Consider the following 20488-nt stretch of genomic DNA (forward strand, 5'->3'; position numbering starts at 1 on the left):
TAAACCTGAAAAATCTCCCTTTCACCTCCCCCTGCCTCAGTCTTTCTCATCTGTTACATGGTTATGAAGCCATCTGACTCACCTCCCACCCCCGTTCCAAAATGCATAAGTGCACAGGCATGCACAGATGCACATACACACCAGCTAGAAGGTCTCACTCATTAAGAATGAGGAGAGCATCAGTTTCACTCAAAGAAGCTTCATTTTGGACATCGAGATGGTGATTGTGGGCTGAGGCTGTAGCTCAGTGGTAGAGAGCTTACCTTGTATGTGTGAGGCACTGGGTTCAATCCTCAGCACCACATAAAAATAAATAAAGATACTGTGTGCTCATCTAAAACTAAATAAACATTTAAAAAATAAAAATAAAAGATGGTGATTGTACCTGAGGCACTAGAAGCATCCAGGAAATCAACTTGGAAGGATCTGCTCTTGTCTGGATGAGTCTGGGGATAGAGATAAATTCAAGGGTATGGTAGTTTATGGGTCCCGCAAGGCCACGTGAGGATCTCATGCACTCCAGGCCCAGGAAACAGCCTTTTCTCCTTTTCATAGAAAGAAGGAAGCATTTAGCTTGAGCATGAAATATAACCTTGTAGCAAGAAACAGACACCTGCTCCAGTGTCTCCCTCCCACTTCTGTTCTAACAACAAATTCCCATCTCCTTTTTCCTTTTTCCTACATTCCACTGAAGTCACCTTGCCCACCCAAGATGAATGCTCCCTGTGAGAAACAGAAATTCCAGTGGTCCATTTTCAGAATATAGTATTCAGCTCTAATTAGATCCAATTGTAGCCATTTTAATTATAGCCCTTCCCTTTGCCCACCCCAATTTTAAAATTAGCCAGTCATGAAGATTGTACCCCTGAGCTCCTCCAATCAGGGTGAAGGCAGCTTTGGGGTAGGTTTATAAAGCGTCCCAACTGGCTGCCCAGACTGCTGGGTAGCCAGGTTCCCTAGAACTCCCTCTGGCCCAAGTAAAAGCCAGCCTTGGACTGGGGATATAGCTTAGTTGGTAGAGTGCTTGCCTCGCATGCACAAGACCTTGGGTTCAATTCAGTTTGGAGGTGTGTTTGATTTCTTGGGGGCACGTCAGTATTTCTAACATCCCTGGTTTAGGGAACCCTTTCTGGGTATAGATGAGCCTGTTTCTCAGGTAAGAGATCTGTAACTTTGATTCTTCTTGCAGGGGAAGGAGAATAAAGTGTGTCTGTCCTCTCAGAAACAGAACCCACCTTGAGCCACTTCAGTTAACTCACCTGTAAAATGGGACAATAGAGAAACTGCCCCATGGGGTTGTTGTGAGGACAAAATGGGTTATGTTACATGGTTATAAAGCCATCTGACTCACCTCCCACCCCTGTTCCAAAATGCATAAGTTCACAGGTATGCACAGATGCACATACATACCAGCTAGAAGGTCTCACTCATTATTGAGTGAGAAGCCCTGGTACAGGTTGGTCATGTGTCTACTCACCCGCATCCCTTTGCTGCTCCTTACCTCTATCTTATTTACATCCTTTTCTCCATCCTCATTTCCCATTCCCATCTCATCCTCTTCCCATCCTTTATTCACAACCATACCATTTTTAGGAATACCAAAGGTGGCCTTTGGGAATACTACAGGCAGGACCTCCTGCAGAAAATGCTGCCAATCTCTTTAGTGTAAGCAATCTTTAGTTTTCTTTTTCTTAAATTATTGATAATCACAAGCAATACAGATTACTATTTCAGGGGCTAGCAGTGCAGCTCAGTGGTGGAGCCCTTGTCTAGGGTATGCAATGCCCTGGGTTTGATCCCTGGAACCAGAAAGAAAAAAAGAAAGAAAGGGAAAAAAGATTGCCATTTCAGCTGCCTTCAACAAAATTAGTTATGAAAAAGCATGAATGTTCTATAACATTGTTTAGGACAGAAATGGTTGATTCTTTTTTGTTGTTGGTGGTGGTACTGGGGATTGAACCCAGGGTCTTATGCATGTGAGGCAAGCACTCTACCATCTGAGGTATATCCCCAGCCCCAGAAATGGTCAATTCTTGACATAAAAATGTTTGCTTCTAGATGGTGTGAATAACAATATTGAGACAAATTAGCAAAAAACCCCAACATACTTGGCTGTAAAATATTTTGCAATTTGCAATTTCATGAGATTTGTTTATTTGATATTTATATCCTGTAAAGTAGATGGGCTTGCTTTCTTACCCTCTTCTAACAGGTAAGGAAACTAAGCCTCTTAAAGAATAAGTGAATTTGGGCTGGCCATGTAGCTCAGTTGGCAGAGTGCTTGCCTCACATGCATAAAGCCCTGGGTTCAATCCAAAGAGTAAGTGAGGTTATCTCTGGATCACAAGCTAGTGAGCCCAAAAACAGGCCCTAAAGCCCCTTTTCTAATAGGTACAAGGAGGAGGATGGAAATGGGAATGAGCACAGCCTTTGAGAGAAGAGTCCCCTTTGTTTCTCTTTTGCTAGCAAAGCAATACCTTTATTTTTCTTTTTTAGCAAATAAATAAATAAATTTTAATTTTTAAAAAATGGAACAGGGGTTGGGGAAGATTCAAAGATTGAAGGAGGTGTTGATGAGGAATAAGGATAAAATTGGGCTTGAAGGAAGTGGGATGGAAAAAGCATGTTCAGTCCTGGATGGTAAAGGGAGTGAGATGGGTTCCGGATAGGAGGAAATAAGGATGGCTATAAAGGAAGGTAGGAGTAGACGTGGGGCAATGTGGAGTTTGAGCTACTGAGAGCACAGATTCTGCATCCACTCTGCCTGGGTTTGAATCCTTACCCTGCTTCCTGGCAACTATGTGAATTTAAGCAAGTTGGTCAACACCCTGGGCCTCTATTTTTTCATCCATAAAATGGGATTCATAATAGTGTCTACCTCCTAGGGACTTTGTGAGGATCAAATGAGCTAACACACATAAAGGACCTAGAGTATTGTCCACCCTGGCGTGAAGTGAATGCTCTGTGGATTGCTCTTTTCTTCTCCTGGCCCTTCACCTTCTTAGTCTTTGCCTCCTTTTTCCTGTTGTGGTTAAGGCAATGGTTTGGGCTACAAAAGAGAAGGAGCTGGGAAAGATGGTGCCTAGAATTGCATAGGCATGAGCTGGCCATGGGACAAGAATAACATATGAAAGACAGTAAGAATGAAATTGTGGGGGGGGTTGGTATTGAACGTGGCCTGGGATGGACCTGAGAATTCCCTATGGATGGGGAGAAGTTCTGAGGAGGTATGGATAGGGCTGTCTAGAGTTGAGATGACATGGGGAAGGATATGAATACAATCATAACAATGCTGAAGCCTGAGGATGAGACTGGACTAAGGATGAGCCAAGGGAAGGAATGGCTACCAGAAGAGATGCTGATGGGAGAGAGGCAAGGTTACACAAAGGGCAATCATGAGACGTCTTCTGCCTCATACTAGACCATCATTCCAGGACATAAGCCCTAAAGGAGGAAATTCCTTCAGTCTTTCCCTAATGTTCCTTCCCAACTCCAGCAAACCCATCAGGACCTGGACCTGTACATATACACCTGCATGTTCTGGACCTAACCCATGTTGTTAGGATTCAAGCACTTGAAGAACCAAATTCAAGTGACACTAAGTAGGGAGGATTTTTTTTTCAGGTAATGACTTAATTTTTTTAGTTAACATAACCAGCCACGGTACAGCATGCTAAATCATAAAGTACAAGTCCAAGGAAGGTAATACCTTTACTAAGTTACAAAACTTTGGCAAATCAACACAGTACTCTATAATACAATATACTATTATTTATGTTGGAGTCATATATTAGACTTAGTGATGATTTTTACTCCAAAAATATCATTTAAAATTCCAAATCAAAACACTGTGGTTTTTAGCAGAGCAAGTTATTTTATACAATATAATGTCTTTTAAAACTACACAAATTCTCATTTTAGAGTCAGTTCCCCCATGCAGGCTGGTCTAGTCTGTATTAGCAAGGTGAGTGTGTATGTATGGGGAGAGGCTCTGCTTGCTTGGCTCTGGGGTTGGTCCAAAGTCAGATACAGTTCCAATGACTGAAAAGTGTTAAAATTCTATTTTAAGGAGACTCAATATCAATAACCATTTCTCCCAAGTACTTAAAAAAATTGTTAAATTTCACATAGATACTAGAACCCTAGAAATTAGTCATTTCAAGCCACACTAACATCAGATGATCCCTTGGATTTTAGAAGCCCTGTATCTTTTTGTTTTGATCAAGTCACATAGCCTTACTCCAGATTATTAGGAAAAAAATTCTACCTAAAATACAGTTGTACTTTTAAAATAACAAATAAATACACTGTCTGCTTAGAGAGAGCTGGGGATTTGATATTCTATACTGACTTTATCATTTTTCTACAAATACCGCCGCCATCATTGGTGTCCTTATGCTTCCTCTTGCTGAAGCTGTCAACTCTTCAGTCTCAGCATGTAATTTGTGTATTACCCATTCCATTGTTTCTCGGCCTTTCCTAGCATTAGAAGATATCATGGTCGCCATCAGTCCTTCCAGGTAACCGCTAAGGCTGACTTCCTGCACAGAGTTGATGGCTTCCTGAGTCAAAATAATCTTTTCTGGGTCTTGAGGATGTGGTTTGTAGATAAGTCTCTCATCCACTGAAATCATATTTGTAAACGAAATATTAGTCGGTTTAAGTTCCATTGTTTTCTCTACAGGATCAACTACAGAATGTTCTTGCACATATACCAATAAGAGACTTCACAATGGAAGGCAACTGAGAAGTCTGTGGCTGTACAGTTTTCCAGAGGGATCTATATGCTTGTCCAGCACATCAACTCCAACCACACTCGGGTTCATAGGGTTTGGGTATTTCTGCATTGCAGCTGCTGGAACAGTTTCCCATGGGTGGTCGAAGACGTACTCTGAGGTCCAGATCTTCATGGTGCCAGCAGTCAGAGCCCTGTCTGGGAAACTTTGGAGGACAATGAGGCACTGAGGCACACTACCCAGCCCCACCCGCACCCTGCGGCTGCGTAGCACCCAGGTGCTCAGGAGGATCTTTTGAGGGAGTCTTGGTGGCTCCCACAATAAAACAACCTTGACATAAATCCTCTCTCTTCAAAGACAACTGACTGTGGGGTTCCAGGTTTGTCCCTATTATTGCCCAGAGATACACCCAAATGTGAAGGTCTTGAAAACGGGGACCTGTTTGACTCTTTTTTATTTTTTTGTAGATGGACATAATACCTTTATTTTTATGTGGTGCCGGGGATCGAACTCAGTGCCTCACGCATGCTAGGCAAGCGCCCTACCCCTGAGCCACAACCCCAGCCCCCTGTCTGGCTCTTAACAAGTGGGAATATTTGACTGAATTTACTACACTGACCAGCATCTTACAAAATGATATGAAGTCTCAGGTCTAGCATCCTTAACACTTGTTCAGATAAAGTCCTATTCCATGCTACACTAGCCAGCTCAAAAAGAATACTGTGAATTGAGGGTATAGCTCAGTGGTAAAGCACTTTCCCAGCATGCATAAGAGGACTGGGGTCTGATCTTCAGTACTGGGGGAAAAAATCCTTTATCAGTCTGGAGTTGTGGCTTAGTGGCAGAGTGCTCGCCTAGCATATGCAAGGCCCTGGGTTCGATCCTCAGAACCACATAAAAATAAATAAAATAAAGGTATTGTGTCCAACCAACTACAACTAAAAAATAAATATATATATATATATAAAAAAGAAAAAAAATCCTTTATCTCTGGGAGAGAGCCCTGCTTCTAAAGCCCTCAGCACCCACAGGTTTCTTGTGACTGCCTGGGTCAAATTTCCCTCATTTTTCCCAGGATGCTTTAGTTTGTATGTGTGGTGCTGGGAATTAAACCCAGAGACACTGTACCACTGAGGTACACAACCCCAGCCCTTTGTTAAATTTTATTTTGAGACAGGGTCTTACTAAGTTGCACAGGCTGCCCTCAAACTTGCAGCCCTCCTGCCTCAGGCTCCCATAATCACTGATACGACAGGTATGTGCCACCATACCAGGATTCTAGGATTCTCTTTTCCTCACCTACTTGTTTTCATCCTCCAGGCTCTTCTGTGAAGTATTTCCTGACCTGTTCCTCACCTGCATTATCCTTTTTCCCTACTCCAAATAAAATTGGTTTCTCCATTCTCTAGTTGCCACACCAGTTTGTTTCCCAGATATGGTCCCTAGAATATAGGATATGTAATATGAATTCAGTGCTCAAACAATAAACATACACACACATACACACACACACACACACACACACATGAACTTACACACTGGTATAGCACACAGGCCCTGAGGAGTCCTGCCGGAAAGAATCCCAGTCAGCATTGTTCAATCCAGCATTTCCCAAGTCCGGTTGATCACAGAAATCTTTTCCTTAATGCCTATTGGAACATGCTGCAGAAAATCCTTCTGTAGTACCATGCACAGACTTTTATTAGCACTATCACACTACACTCTCATTATCCTTGTCTGGGTCTGGGACTCCTGCTAGACTGTGAAGTCCCTGCAGGCTGTCACTGTGTCTGAGTTATCTGGGTCCCCAGTGCCTAGCAAAGGGTGGTAGACAGTGATAAATATTTGTATAATGGATGAATTTCCTGTTACAAAGATGAGGATGTGAAGAACACCTCAGAGGCCAGTTCTTGGCAGTGCCAGGAAGGAGGTATCTGGTGAAAATGGTGATGGGAACAAAATGACACAGACATGCTTGCAGACTCTGGGGTTCTCTGAGGATATTGTACATCCTCAGGAGTCTATGACAAAAGCAAAGTGCCCTGCATTCCTGGGAACTCAGGCACATTGAGGCCTGAGTGGGGATTTTACAGACCCTGAATGCCCTCTGTAGCCACAATGGCTAAGGAATGGAGACTAAGCAGGGCAGGACCTCATTAGCTTGGAGGAGCATCATGGCTTGTATGTTGCAGGACCAGGGTGGGCAAGGTATGCATCACCTCTGGAAGGTCTGGTGTCTCTGATTCATCCGCTGCTCTGTAGTACCCTGGATCTGGGGACTCTGAAAGATGGTTCTGTGAGGAACAAGGTTAGATGGCAATATTTCATTCCCTTTTTTGAGAGGGAAAAAAATCCCATGAAGGATCTTGAGGAAGGTTTTTGTCGACTTGTGGGACACCAGACCCTGGGGAAGATTATACCTGCAGAGGTGCAAGAACCAGCCCCAGATGTTTTTGCAAGCCAAGCTAAGCAACCAGAGCTACTGAAGAGCCTGGAAAGGTCTTAACTTTCAGGAGTTTTGGGGCCATATTTGTCCTATAGGATGCATGCTAGAGCACTGTAGTGCATGGCCAGACCATAAGCCATTCCAGTTGTCCAGATGACAGTGGCCTGAATCCAGGCAATAGAAGTGGAGGGTGTGGACTGCAGATGTGCTGGGAGGTGGTAGGGACAGGACCTAGTGTCTGGTTGGCATGAGAAGTAAGGAAAGAGGACCTGAGACCCATCTCACCCAAGTGACTGGCATGACCTGAGTGGCTTTGTGCGTGGGGAGGAAATGAGCTCCTTTTCTGGCCTGGGAATTCTGAGCTGCCGGTGAGTCAGCTGGATGGAGGTGCCCAGTGCACAGGTGGACATGCAGGTGGGGTAGGGGCAGAGGCCCTGCTGGAGCCAGAGGTTTGGGAAAGGCCACCGAGAGGTCCGGACAGCTGTCCAGGGGTGCATCACGGTCTAGGGAGACTTCCTGCTCCTGAGAGCTGCTACTGAATGCTGAGTCCCCTCCAGCCCTCTGACTCGCTCCCTCTGCACCGCACGCACCCACGATCCAATCCCACGTCTATGTTCCCACTTGCAGGCCCACATCACCCCGCACCCCTACGCTCCAGAGGAAGGCGCACTCGCAGTCCTCTCCTCTTCGCTCCGCGGCCCCAGCCCTCCTGCAGACCCCGGGGTTAATCCTCCCTCCCCCAGATGAGGGGCGCTGCCCCGCTTTGTGCGCCCGAAGGTGGGAGGCGAAAGCCCGGGACGGTTCGCGGCCTCGCAGGCAGCTGAGGTGAGGAGGGCGGAGCAGGCGGCGAGGAGGAGACACAAAAGAGGGAGGGGACCCGGCTGCAGCTGTCCCGCGAGGGGTCCGGACAAAGGGCCTGCTGGCGGGCCGGCCGAGCCGTTTTCATGCTTGTTGGGATTAGGCTCCGGGAACGGCGCTCGGGATCTCGCGGATCAGCGGTCGGGTGCGGGCGGCCAGTGGGCGGGCTCCGCCCCGCCCGGTCCCCGCTTTGTGCCGCTGGGCTCCGGGGAGGCCGCCCCTTTGTCTTCGCTTTTGGGGGACGAGCCCCCCCACCAGAACCACTGAACACCAGCTGAGCGCCGCCCGGGCCCTCTCCCTAGTCCCTCGCGCGGAGCCCTGGAGCTCCCCCTCGCGCCCCCGCCACGCCCGAGTCCCCACCTCAAAGCCCGAGCCCTCTTTCATCCCCAGTGTGTGGGAGGACCCGGGGGACCAGCCCCTTCCCAGGCTCTGACATCTGAGACTTTAGCACCACAAAACTTTTTCCGCCCCTGGCCTTTCTCCCCGCCACCCCTGTCCCCCTGCTTGCCAGTCGCTCAACCAAACGAATGTCTCCTCAAATCTATTTGGTGATAAATGAGAATGGAACCCATTTAGGACATCTACCGGTTCGGAGCCTCAGCGTTGGGGCGAGGAGCAGGGGTGCGGGCGGTGGGAGGATCTGGGCAAGCGTAAGTTTCGCCTGGAAATGCCCACAGACCGGAGAGGAAGAGCGAACTCACTTCTGACAGTCTGTAGTCTTATTTCTGAGACTGGAGGGTGGGGAGTGCATGGTCTGTGTCTCTGAGTGTGCATTTGTGAGTGTGAGTGATGGTGCGTGCGTAGTTGATGCACGGGCAGTTTGGAGTCTGGTTCCTGAGTAACTGGGTGCCTGGTGGGTGTGGGCATGTGTGGATTTGAGTTCTGGCTCAGATCCCAGAAGATGCCCATCTCATTCTGCTCTTTTCACCACCATCATCCATTAAACTCATGAGTGCCCTTCAGCAAAGCTTTTTAATATACAGCACAACCGCTCAGCTGCATCTCCTACCTCTGAGGGTATTCTTGTCCTCTCCTAATCAGATAATAACAGCTCACATTTATGGACTACTTCGTATGTGCCAGGTTCAGGTCCGAGCCCTCTACAGTCACTCACCTCTTACAAAACTGCCAGATTAGTACTATGATTGCCTCCCATTTTACAGGCTAAGGAAAGTGAGGCACAGCTAGGAAGTGGAGGATCCAGGACATCTGGGTCCAGTCTATACTAGAAATTACTATTCTCTGCTGCCTGGACTTCTGCTGGTTTTCTCAGCTCTGTTTCCAGTTCCTGTGACCTTTTCCTGCTACTATGTTCAGATACTAACACACTTGAGTTTTGAATGAGGCTTGAAGGAAACAGGCAGGTAGAAAGGTCACAGACTATCAATAGGGGGCATTCAATCTGCTTAAGGAGAGCCACTACATAGACCCCTAAAATGCCAGACCTGGGACTAAAGAAATCACCTACCACTATCACACTCTGCACTCTTCCTCAGTTCCCAGTTCATTTCCTGCCTCCTTGCACTCCAGGCTTTAAGGCTTTAACCCATTCCCTCCGACCATACTTGATGGGGCAAGAGATTTGCAAGTTCAAGATTAAACTGGGCAACTTAGCAAGACCTGTCTCAAATAAAATTTAAAAGGGGCTGGGGATGTAGCTCAGTGTAGAGTGCTTGCCTAGCATGTGCAAGGAACTGGGTTCAATCCCTAGTACTACAAGAAAGAAAAAGAAAAAATAATAACTATAGACAAACTCTAAGATGGCCCTGGATGAACCCTGTCCCCTGGTATTTATAGCCTTATGTAATATCCTCCCCTTGAGTAACTTGCTTCTACCATAGAATATGGCAACATTGAGGGGATATCAATTTTGAGGCTAGGTTTCAGAAAATTCTGACTTGCTAGCACCTTATTGCTTTCTTGGTTTGCATGCTCTGATATAATAAGCTGCTGTGTTTGAAATGCCATTCACATGAGAAGCAAGTGAAAGTGGCCTCTAGCCCAACAGCCTGAAAGGAACTGAATGGTACCAACAAATTAAATCATAGGCCCAGGACCTAATGCCTTGATCAAGAGATTGATATATAAGGGCTGGGGTTGTGGCTCAGTGGCAGAGCACTTGCCTGGCATGTGTGAGGCACTGGGTTAGATCCTCAGCACCACATAAAAATAAATAAATAAAATAAAGGTATTGTGTCCATCTACAACTAAGAAAACATTAAAAAAAAAAAAAAAAGATTGACACATAAAATCCAGCTAAGCTATAACCAGATTCTTGACCTACAAAAAGATATAAAAAAATGTGTATTGATTTAAACCACTAAATTTTGGGCAATTCATTATGCAGCAGTAGAAAATTAATATACCTTACTTATAAAAATAATGTATTTTGGAGAGGAAAGGCCAGGCCAGCTATAGTGACTGCTGGACCCAGGAAGATCAGAGGCTCGAACCCCAGACTTGGGGGATATCAGACTTGGAAACTGGGCCCAGCACTCACACACACAGTCCTGGGATGGAATCCCAGGTCTTGTGAAGGCTAGGCCAATGCTTTACTACTGAGTTAAATCCTGAACCCCCATGGGGCTGGGGTTATGGCTCAGTGGTAGAGCACTCGCCTGGCATGTGTGGGGCACTGGGTTCGATCCTCAGCATCACATAAAAATAAAAAATAAAGGCATTGTGTCCAAACATGAAATATTTTAAAAATCCCAAACCCTTGAAATCTTTAGAATAAACCGTCATGCAAACTAGAGTAGAAGATAAAATCTAAATTGTTATCAACTAATATCTGAATTCAATTGCATAGATTACAATTACATCTGGGGACTAGGTTAGCTCAGTGGTAGAGCACTTGCCTACCCTGCACAAGGCCCTGGGTTCAACTCCCAACACCAATAAAATAAAATATAACTGCATACTCCTCAGAACCATCTAAGGATCTTCACTCAGTATTTTACTCCACAGCAGTGGTGACTCCAAGGCAGAGTATGTGAGTGTGTACATGGTATGTGGTCTCTCACAATCCATTCAGGTCCAAAGGACAAGGACAGTCCCAAATGGAGTTTTCAGGGGAGAGGCCAAGTCTCCTCCATCAAGACTGTGAAGCCTCTAAAATTGCTAGACACAGGAGTCTGAATTCTTCCTCTTTGGTATTTCCCCAACTTCTCTGCTTGGTTTCTTTTTTTTTTTTTTTCAGAGTAGAAATTAGAAGTTTATTAAAGGACAGCAGAAAAGACTTCTCCCGGAGGAAGAAGGGGACCCAAGAGGTGGAATCCGTGGAAGAGATGTTGTCTCCCCTTTTTATAGTTCTTTCAGTGATTGAATGTAGGTGGGAAGGCCCGAGGGGTGGGACACAGGTGGGCCAAAGAAGTAATCTGGTCAGGAAGGACTTCTGAGTCAGCACCTTTTTGCTGGGGGCTGTTCATTACCTAACTACACTGACTACCTAACTTTAAATCTGGCTTCATTCCCCCCTCTAAGTTGGGAACTCCTTACTGCTGTAAGGAAGGGGGGCGAAGAAGATCTTTCTGGCTTCTTCAGGCTGAAAAGGGACGATGTGGGGCAAGCAGTTTGGAGTCCCCCTTTAAAAATCGGGTCTATCGAGTGGCCCATGATAGAAGTCTGATTGAGAAGTAATAGTCTGGAGGGCCATTTGAGTGATGGATGGTCTATAAGAGAAACAAGAATTCATTAGTACTGGAACCATATCGATGCAGCAATAAATGCCATAGCACAGGAATATGCCAATGAGTATGATGGCAAAGACAAAGACTAACAATGTTTTCCACCAGGAAGTACCAAGAACTAGGAGCTAAGATATTGTTTCCATGACAAAGTTGCTGAGGACATGGCTTCTATCTGAGCATGTAAATCTTTAAGGACATTTGTCACATTGCCAGAAATGTCAGGGATGTAAACACAACATTTAACTTTTAGGGTTACAGACGTTCTTTCCCTTAAGATATAGTTTAATAATTTAATGTCATCTGATCTTGCAAAATCCTTTTACTAGTATGACCTCTGTGTCTAATAGAGAAATCTTTAATTCTGTTACTTAGGGCTGGATAACCATACTAGCAAACATTAAGCCTACCTGTGTTGGTTAGAAATAAAGGCCTTAAACTAAAAACTACTCTGGCAGTTCCTTTTGATAGTTATCAGGCATTCCTGTCTGAGAATCTCTTTTGTAGCCTCCAGTTTACTTATTTTTGGAAGTTACATTTAACTATTATTATTTAAAATGTCCAGGAACAGCTGTGCTTTGGCTTTGACTGTCTTTGCTAAGTGTTTAAGATGAAGCAAGTCAAACTGACTTTTGTTCTTATCTATTGTTAACAGTCAGCTGAGCTTAAAAGCTTTCAGCCTTTCTTTAATTCATGTTTTAGGTATGATATTATATTGTGTTCGCTAATATTCATGTGAACTTGAGCAACAATTTATGTAGGCTTTGTAAAATGATGTTTAAAAAGCAAAGATCAGTTTCAGAACTACAGTATTCAAGATTTATGAAGAGCCCTGCCTTACTTGAGATAAGGCTCTGTCCCATCTCACTACATGTGAAAGTGACTATGGAAGAAGTAGGCCAGATTTCAGCACATTTAAAGTTGTGTCCAAAAGTTGGTTTTTGTCACGATTACCAGGATCTCAAACAAGGGATTATAATGTATAACTCTACCAAAATTCAAGGTAGCTATTACATGAACTAAATATGTTTTTACTCTGCTTGGTTTCTAACCAAGGACTTTGTTCAAAAGATGGCCTCAGACTGTGGAAGAGGGTACCAGGCAACAGGTGGAATAGAAACACATACTCAAAGAAATTTTTAATTCTCTGCTTCAATTTATTCTTTCTGTGTTGGTCCAGAGACCAAGTTCACATTCAACATGCAAGCTCTACAGAGAGGAAAGTCCCCAGGATCCACTTCTCAAGCCTACTCCCTATATCTTTCATCACCCATAAGAGATGGAACTCTTTAGAGACAGACTAAAAAAGTTCCCATGTTTTGCAGATGGGGAGACTGAGGACAGAGGCAGTAGTAGTGACTTCCATGCTACTACTCGCCTGCCTGTGTTCCCTCTTTGTGCCACTGCTCACCATGATGTTGCATTCTCTTGACTCCCAGAAGCAAAGCAGAGAGCTCTGCTACCTCAGTTGTTGGTTCTCAAGACTCAGCAGCTCTCCAAATCATGAAGCATTTGGAGTTTCATGGAGCCTATCAATCTCTGTTTAAAGGGTTATATAGTGACAGAAAGGGGTATGATCCAACATCCTAAGAGCTTCTGGAGGTGAGGCTGACACTGTCCCCTGTGTACCTGGAAAGCTGAGCTCTGGTTCCTCCTGACAAACTGATTTCAGAGAAATGGACCAAATCAATCATACATCCAATACTCTAAACCAGAAAGGCATGGCAAGGTAGAGGCTCAGAGAGGGAAGTGAGATTTTCCCTAATGGCCCTGGAACACCTTGCCTGTTACTTGTATGCTTATAAGCACACATTCCTTTTCAACAGAAACTTAAAATAATGTGGTTTTCAACAGCTCCTTTTCCAGGGGAGAGGTATGGTTGTTTGGAAACTGGTATTTTATAATACCCATTCTCCTATTCTTCAGAGTTCTGCCACTGTCATCCCCCCACCCCCATTTCCCATATGGTCAAAGTCAGAGTTCAAGAGGGACAGTCCCCTATCTCATTCTCTGTCCTCACTTTCACCCCTGCCATAATTCTCCAGTTCCCTCCAATATCCATTCTTCACCAACTGCCCCAACAAAACTGCAGCCAAAGTGCCATGGGGCCAGAATTAAAGCCAAAACCATGGACAACAGCCTTATCAGAGCAAGGTCTGGGTTAAGTGAGGGAATAGGAAAAAGAAAGGTGGCCTGGGAAGCCCCAAGAGAATGGGTCAGTCATACTCCTCAGGTAAAGGACAGTAAGCTAGCCCATTCTCTCCAGGAAGCAGTGGAACTCAGTGGAGAAAAAAAGCCAGGGTAGACCATGGATGACGGCATGGGTAGATGCCCTACAGGTGCAACTGAATATATATTTGCACACATGTGCTCATGAATCCATCTGCAAATACGTGTCTCCAACAGACACTTCTCATGCCTGCACCTGCACACATGCACCCCTTCACAGGCCTGAACAAACAAGGATTCACTCACATACACAGCACAAGCCTACACACACAAACTCATGTATATGCATACATATCTTTTGCATGTACATCCTCCCTCATGCACATATACATTCCTGGGTACCCGTCCATACATGCATATATAAATTTACTGTTACATACATGCTATACATACGCATTCACTCTTATTCACTCATACATATAAGTTAGCTTGTATGTACACAAGTGCGCATACAGTGCACTTAAGTTCATTCACATGTGCCTATACACACCTGCCTGCATGTTAGCACATATACACTCATGCTTACCTGAATTCATGCCAACAAAAAATCGTGTACTTATTTGTGCACAACCACATACATGCCTACAAACATACACTTATGCTTTTGCACACTTATGTAGGCACACCCTTAGCCCTGGTCCTGGGATCTGGATGGTGCTGCCCTCTGCTGGAGACAGCGGATCAGCTCCTTTCGGTTGTCTAGGATGGTGTCGAAGCTCTCCTGCAGACGTGCCTGCTGGTCAACCAACTGGTGCTGCAGACCCCGGATCCACTGGAGCAGTGCCAGGCGACGGTACATCACCAAGTGCACATGATGCTTCTCTTTCTCCTGCTCTTTGTAGCGCTCCTGAGCCTGCAGCTGCTGCACAGCCTGGGCCACGGAGGGCAGAAGGGAATCTGGAGGGCCAGGACCTCGAGGGGTCCCACAGGCAGGCTCAGGACTGCTGCTAGGACTGTCAATGCTCAGGGAGCTGCTGGCATAGCCATTGTCCTCCAGAGGAGAGCAGATAGTGCTGGCACCACCTCTCTTTTCAAGCTCAGCACCAGGAATTTCTGCACCTTCTGGAGGGCTACGAATCCCTTCTTCAGGGAGTCCAGAAGCCTGGAAGGCCTGGTTGTCAGAGGGCAGCTCAGAGGCATTCCTTGTCAGGATGGGGTCCAGTTTGCTTGGCATCCCATGCCAATTCTCATTGGCATCCCTGGCACTCTCCAAGAAGTTGGAGTTGCTGTCTGGCTGGAGCTTGGGCTGACATACTCCAGGAGACAGGCCCCCCAAGAACTGGTCCCCTTCGGCTAGCCCTGGCTGGATGGCGAACATCTGGTCTGTGAAGGGGAAGCAGAAGAATGAGTGATAGCAGGTCAGGGTGGAGTGGCCTGAGGTCATGGCAACCTAGCTACAGTTCACTCCCTTCCTTTGATCCTGCTAGCAACACTTCCCTTCAAGGTTTTCTTCCCCTCTCTCTCTCTCTCCATTTGTCCTCTGTCTACCACATAGGGTTTTCCTCAGTCCTCTGAAGCAAGTTCCTTCTCATTCTGCACACTTCTCCCCAGATGACCCCATTCTCTGCTGTATGTTGGTGACTCTCAATTCTGTGTTCAGCCTAGATCCAATTGCTATCCACTCTGAACCGACCACAGGCTTCTCATATTCTCTATGTCCAAACCAGTCCTCCCTCTGGCTGAGTTTCCTCAGCTAGATGGCTCCACTCTCTATTCAGTCATTCTAGCTAGAAGATTAGAAGCATCCTGGGCTACTCATTCTCCTTCCTTGCCCCATCTCATTGGTCACCAAATTGTGACAATTCTTCCTCCTAACTACCACTTGGTTCACACCATTTCTTACCTGGATTATTGCCACAGTTTTTTCATTGATTTACCTCCAGTTAAAAAGTGCAAATTCCATGTGTGTGTGTATGGGTGCACTCACAGCAATGAGTGCCATCCCTAAACTCCTGTTAACCCTCTACGTGACCTACCAGGCCCTGTTTGATCTGGCCCATGAGAATCCATCCATACTTGCCTCTTATCACTCTGCTCCTCCCATCACACCAAACTGCCCAGAGATCTCAAAGCACACCATTAGTTTCCTCACACTAGTCCTCTGGCCTACAATATCCTGCTTTGCCCCTCCCCACTAAGCTCCTCCTTTTCCTCCCAGTAAATTCCTTTTTGTACTTTAAAACCAGGCTTTTGTATCTCTCTCTCTCTGAAGCCTTTCTGATCTTCTCCCCACTGCCCCAATATACACAAATATGGTGAATTATGTCTTCCTCTGGCTCCTACTACTCTGGGTACACACTGTCTTATTTCCTATCCCTGGCACATATGGTTTATGGTCAGTAATTGTCTATTCAACTGGAACTGTTTATTTACTTGAATAATTTTGTAACAGCAGTTTATAATCTGGCTCTCTGACTAAACCTGAACCTTCTTTATGTATCCTACCTCATATTCCCAGGAGTCAGCATAGAGCCTGGCTCTTGCAGGTGTCAGCACATACTTCTGAGCCAGTGAATGGGAGAGGGGGCTGCAGGGGGATTTTAGTACTCAGGAAGGAGCCAAGGGTAACAGGGGCTACTGCAGTGGGCCCAGGGCTGCAACAGCTGGCTTTAGTTCCCTCTTCTGCCCTAGAGCATCTATCCCCCACTTCTCTCACTGATAAACCTCTCTTTTGAGCTTGCCCCTTTTCTCCCAGTGTCCTGGGTACATGCTTTCTTTCTCTCTCTCCCTCTCTCCCTCTCCTTTCTTTCTTTTCTTTTTTTTTCTTTTTTTTTTTTTTTTTGTGTGTGTGGTGCTGGGGATTGAACCCAGGGCCTTGTGCATGCAAGGCAAACACTCTACCAACTGAGTCATATCCCCAGCCCCCTGGGTACATGTTTTCTATATTATGTCTCTGCGCCCATCTTGCTCCACCAAGGCCCTGGAGAGAGGGCATACCACACCACTCTTCCTTCCCTAAAAACCATTTTCCACCAAATGAGAGGGTTGAATTGACAAAAGGTTTCTACTGACCACACATTGCTAGGATTAGAAGAATCGATGATCATTAAGGGCGAGGGAGCCAGGTATGGTTTTGCGCGCCTGTAATCTCAGCGACTAGAAAGACTGAGGCAGGAGGATCACAAATCCGAAGTCAGCCTGGGTAATTTAGGGAGATACTGTCTCAAAAAAAAAAAAAAAATCAAAAGGACTAGGGATGTAGCTTTGTGGTAGAGCACCTGAGTTCAATCCTCAGCACCCACCCACACATACACACAAAGTTGGAGGTACTATTAAGTGGAACAGTCACTAGAAGGACCTCTATAGGTGGCAGGGACGCTCACCACATCTAATAGTGGGTAGAAGTTCCTGAGGGAAAGTGTAAGGCCTTTGTAAACCGGCTTACCACCATCCCTCTGGCTTGTGGGAGGGTGCCTGGAGATCTTCCCTCTTCCCTAAACTTGGGCGGGGCCACGAAGGAAGCTGTGATGGGGTCGGGTGGGGTTAGGGACCCCCGGTTGTCAGAGATGGTAAAATGAGAACCCAGACATCCCAGGATCAAGATCTCCCCCAGTTCATCTGCAGTTTGCTGTAAAATGGGGACTGGTGGCCTCCCTGCAGGAGATAAGGTCTCCCCTAGGAGGCAGAGGGCAGTGACAATGCTTCCGTAGTCTCCCCAAAGAAGACAGCTGGGCTGAGGCTGCGACTCCCGCCCCGCACTCCCGCGGCTGGGCCCCAAGCCTTTCATCTGGGCCCGGACTCACGGCCTAGAGGCGCCTTCTCCCGCGGGGCTGGCGCTGGTTCCGTCTGACCCAGCTCGCTGGGAACTCGTCACTATGGGCCGGGGGTCCCTGGGCCGCGGCGTCCACACCGCCCGGGTGAACGTGGGGGTCACCAAGCTACGCGCCCAGCCTCGGGCGGGTACTGCGGAGTCTGGCGGCGTCTGCGCAGCGGGGCGGGGCGGGGCGGCCCACGTGGGCCAGTTCGGTTTTCCGCGCAGGAACCGCCGCCCCCACCTCCGGATGCTGGACCCAGGCCTTCCAGGTCGGATGTCATCTCCTAGATGCACTCGCCTGGCCCCTCCGATCGGTCTGCCGCTTCACTTGCAGGCACAGCGACATTTCCGAGCTGAAAACCTGATCATGCACCATCATCCTTCTTAAAAACCTTCAAAGCCTTCCCCATTGCAGGGGAAATCCTAAAAGGCTGCAGCTTCTGGGTCTGCCGTCCCCTCTAGTGGGGTCTCACGCTGCTTTTTGACATTCGGTGTCTTTTGCACACACCCATCTTCTGCCTAAAATTCTCTCTCCCTCTCGATGTACTCATATTTCAGGTCTTTTTTCACAAATTCTCTAGATGAGATGCATTCCCCCTTTTACACTATCTCAGGGCACTTTTGTTCCTTTCCTTCACAGCATGTTTATCACAATTTGGAATTATACATCCATGATGTGCTTATTTGACTAAATTCGTTTAATGAAAGTTATGTTGTAAGAGAAAACAGACAATCCGGTGTGGCTCAGGGCTCGAGGCTACCACCACCCTGCAGCACCTCAGGGGAGAGCCCCTCCTCCGTGGAGCCTGCGCAGTGGACTCCTGTGCTGCCGCCCTAGTGAGAAGGAACTGGATAAGAAAGATGCCGCGATCCCAACTCCAATGGATCCTTCTCAGTTCTACTTACTGAAGCTTCCTCCCCGCCCCCTTCCTTCTTGAGAGAAAGTATAGAGGTTGGGGGCCCAGTTTGCAATCAGATAAGATAACTGCTGACCCTAATGATATGCGGCATCTTCCTTAGGTTCCAACTTGATTACAACTCATCATTCTGCAACCTAGAAACTAAATGGCACACTAAAAGGGCTGGGGTGTAGCTCAGTGATGAAGTGCTTGCCTAGCGCTCACCAGGCCCTAGATCATCCCCAGCACTGCACACGCACACACCCCCCACAAACACCCCCCCCCCACACACACACACCAAATCTTTTTTTTTTTCAATTTTTTTAGATGTTGATGGATCTTTATTTTATTCATTTATTTATATGTGGTGCTGAGAATCGAACTCAGTGCCTCACACATTCTAGGCAAGTACTTTACCACTGAGCCACAACCCCAGCCCCCAAATCTTACCTTAGAAAAGAAAAGAGAAAGAAAAGCTGGGAGCGGTGGCACACTCCTGTAATCCCAGGGATTCGGGAGGCTGAAACAGGAGGATTGTGAGTTCAAAGCCAGCCTCAGCAAAAAGTGAGGCACTCAGTGCTTTGAGCTTGGGTTGTGGCTCAGCAGTCAAGTGCCCCTAAATTCAATCCCTGGTAAACTCCCCTCCCCCATTAAAAAAAAGAAAAAGAAAAAAATATGATTACAATAACTTCTATTCTAGAAGCGAACAGGAGCCAGGGGCAGTGGCACACACCTGTAATCCCAGCAACTCTGGAGGCTGAGGCAGGAGGATCACAGGGCCAGGCCAGCCTCAGCTACTTAGTGAGACCCTGTCTCAAAATTGAAAAGGGTTGGGGATGTAGATCAGTGGTAGAGCGCCCCCCCCCCCACATACACTGGGTTAAAGCCCCAGTACTAAAAAAAAAGAAGAAAAAATGCAAATTGGAAATAAAAAAGAAAAGTTAGAAGTAAAAGTCATTCAAACTTAGGTCACTCCCCTTTCCCAAGCTGGGAAAATACAGGTAGTGTCCTCAGCCCCATTTCTACACCAGGTCCTGAGGCCTAACTAGTCTTCCCCTTTTACTTTCTGCTGAAGTCCCTTGACTTCACCCAAATCCTCATTCTTAACATTCTGAACTTTGGTGTTTAGGATTATGTAAGTCTCCCCACACCAGAGAGCCATAAAGTCATCTAACTGGTGTACCTTCAGGCTCTGTCTCTTTCTGCTCTAACCATGCATGATTCAAGGGCCTGCTGAGTCCAAGGATAGAAACCCCTCCAGGTGCACCAGAGTTCTCTTCTGAGACTTTCTGAAATGAAATGTAAAGGGAGATGAAGCAGGGAAGATGGAACCCTAGGGCCCACCATATGAAAGAAGGCAGTCTATAGGAGATGCTGACACACAGAAGCAGAAATGAAAGATAGAAGTCCTGCTAACAGAGCTGGGGATGTGGCTCAAGCGGTAGCGCGCTCTCTTGGCATGCGTGTGGCCCGGGTTCGATCCTCAGCACCACATACAAACAAAGATGTTGTGTCCGCTGAAAAACTAAAAAATAAATATTAAAAAAAAAATTCTCTGTCTCAAAAAAAATAAATAAATTATTTATAAAAAAAAAGAAGTCCTGCTAACATCCCAATCCATTTATAGTTTTGATACCTTCCCAAGAGGCTCTTATTTTTCCAAACCTAACTTGACTGCAATTTCTCTCATTGACAATCAAAAGAAGCCGGGTTGTTGACAGGTCCCTTCTGGCCCTGTCCAAAAATGAACTTGTTAATTCTGTAGAACACAAACAAAACCTAGGTTCCACTCATGCATCTCTCAGCCCTCATAAATAGTACCTACTCCATTTCCCCTTGACAGCCATTATCAGTTCAGTCTCCCTGTGATTCCCCCTTTC

The 20488-nt window shown here is 46.3% G+C and overlaps 2 protein-coding genes across 5 annotated transcripts; both read right to left on the bottom strand.

The window, feature by feature from the left end:
- Positions 1–4355: 4355 nt before the first annotated feature.
- Positions 4356–4910, bottom strand: LOC114094034 (PRELI domain containing protein 3B-like). Its single transcript, XM_071618717.1, has 2 exons — positions 4745–4910; positions 4356–4678 (listed from the first exon to the last, which is right to left on the bottom strand). Exons 1-2 carry the CDS (start codon positions 4908–4910, stop codon positions 4356–4358), a joined length of 489 nt encoding a protein of 162 aa, XP_071474818.1.
- A 7952-nt stretch (positions 4911–12862) lies between these two features.
- On the bottom strand, positions 12863–17871 carry C10H1orf216 (chromosome 10 C1orf216 homolog). 4 transcript variants are annotated; one of them, XM_071617673.1, is made up of 3 exons: positions 17699–17871; positions 16968–17113; positions 12863–15278 (listed from the first exon to the last, which is right to left on the bottom strand). In XM_071617673.1, the coding sequence occupies exons 2-3, from the start codon at positions 16972–16974 to the stop codon at positions 14584–14586; spliced, it is 702 nt and encodes a 233-aa protein (XP_071473774.1). In that variant the 5' UTR covers positions 16975–17113; positions 17699–17871; the 3' UTR covers positions 12863–14583. The 4 variants fall into 4 exon arrangements, with proteins under 4 accessions (XP_071473774.1, XP_027793497.1, XP_071473773.1 ...); XM_027937696.2 differs by lacking the exon at positions 16968–17113; XM_071617672.1 differs by having other exon boundaries at positions 12863–17093.
- Between the last annotated feature and the right edge of the window lie 2617 nt (positions 17872–20488).

This window comes from Marmota flaviventris, chromosome 10, assembly GCF_047511675.1.
Source record: "Marmota flaviventris isolate mMarFla1 chromosome 10, mMarFla1.hap1, whole genome shotgun sequence".
NCBI lineage: Eukaryota > Metazoa > Chordata > Mammalia > Rodentia > Sciuridae > Marmota > Marmota flaviventris.

Bases quoted from the DNA above. Each gene is read 5' to 3' on its own strand.
- LOC114094034 (XM_071618717.1), bottom strand. From the start codon at position 4,910: ATGAAGATCTGGACCTCAGAGTACGTCTTCGACCACCCATGGGAAACT. The intron at 4,679-4,744 runs GTTGCCTTCCAT...TTGATCCTGTAG, and splicing joins GTACAGCCACAGACTTCTCA to AGAAAACAATGGAACTTAAA.
- C10H1orf216 (XM_071617672.1), bottom strand. From the start codon at position 15,339: ATGACCTCAGGCCACTCCACCCTGACCTGCTATCACTCATTCTTCTGC.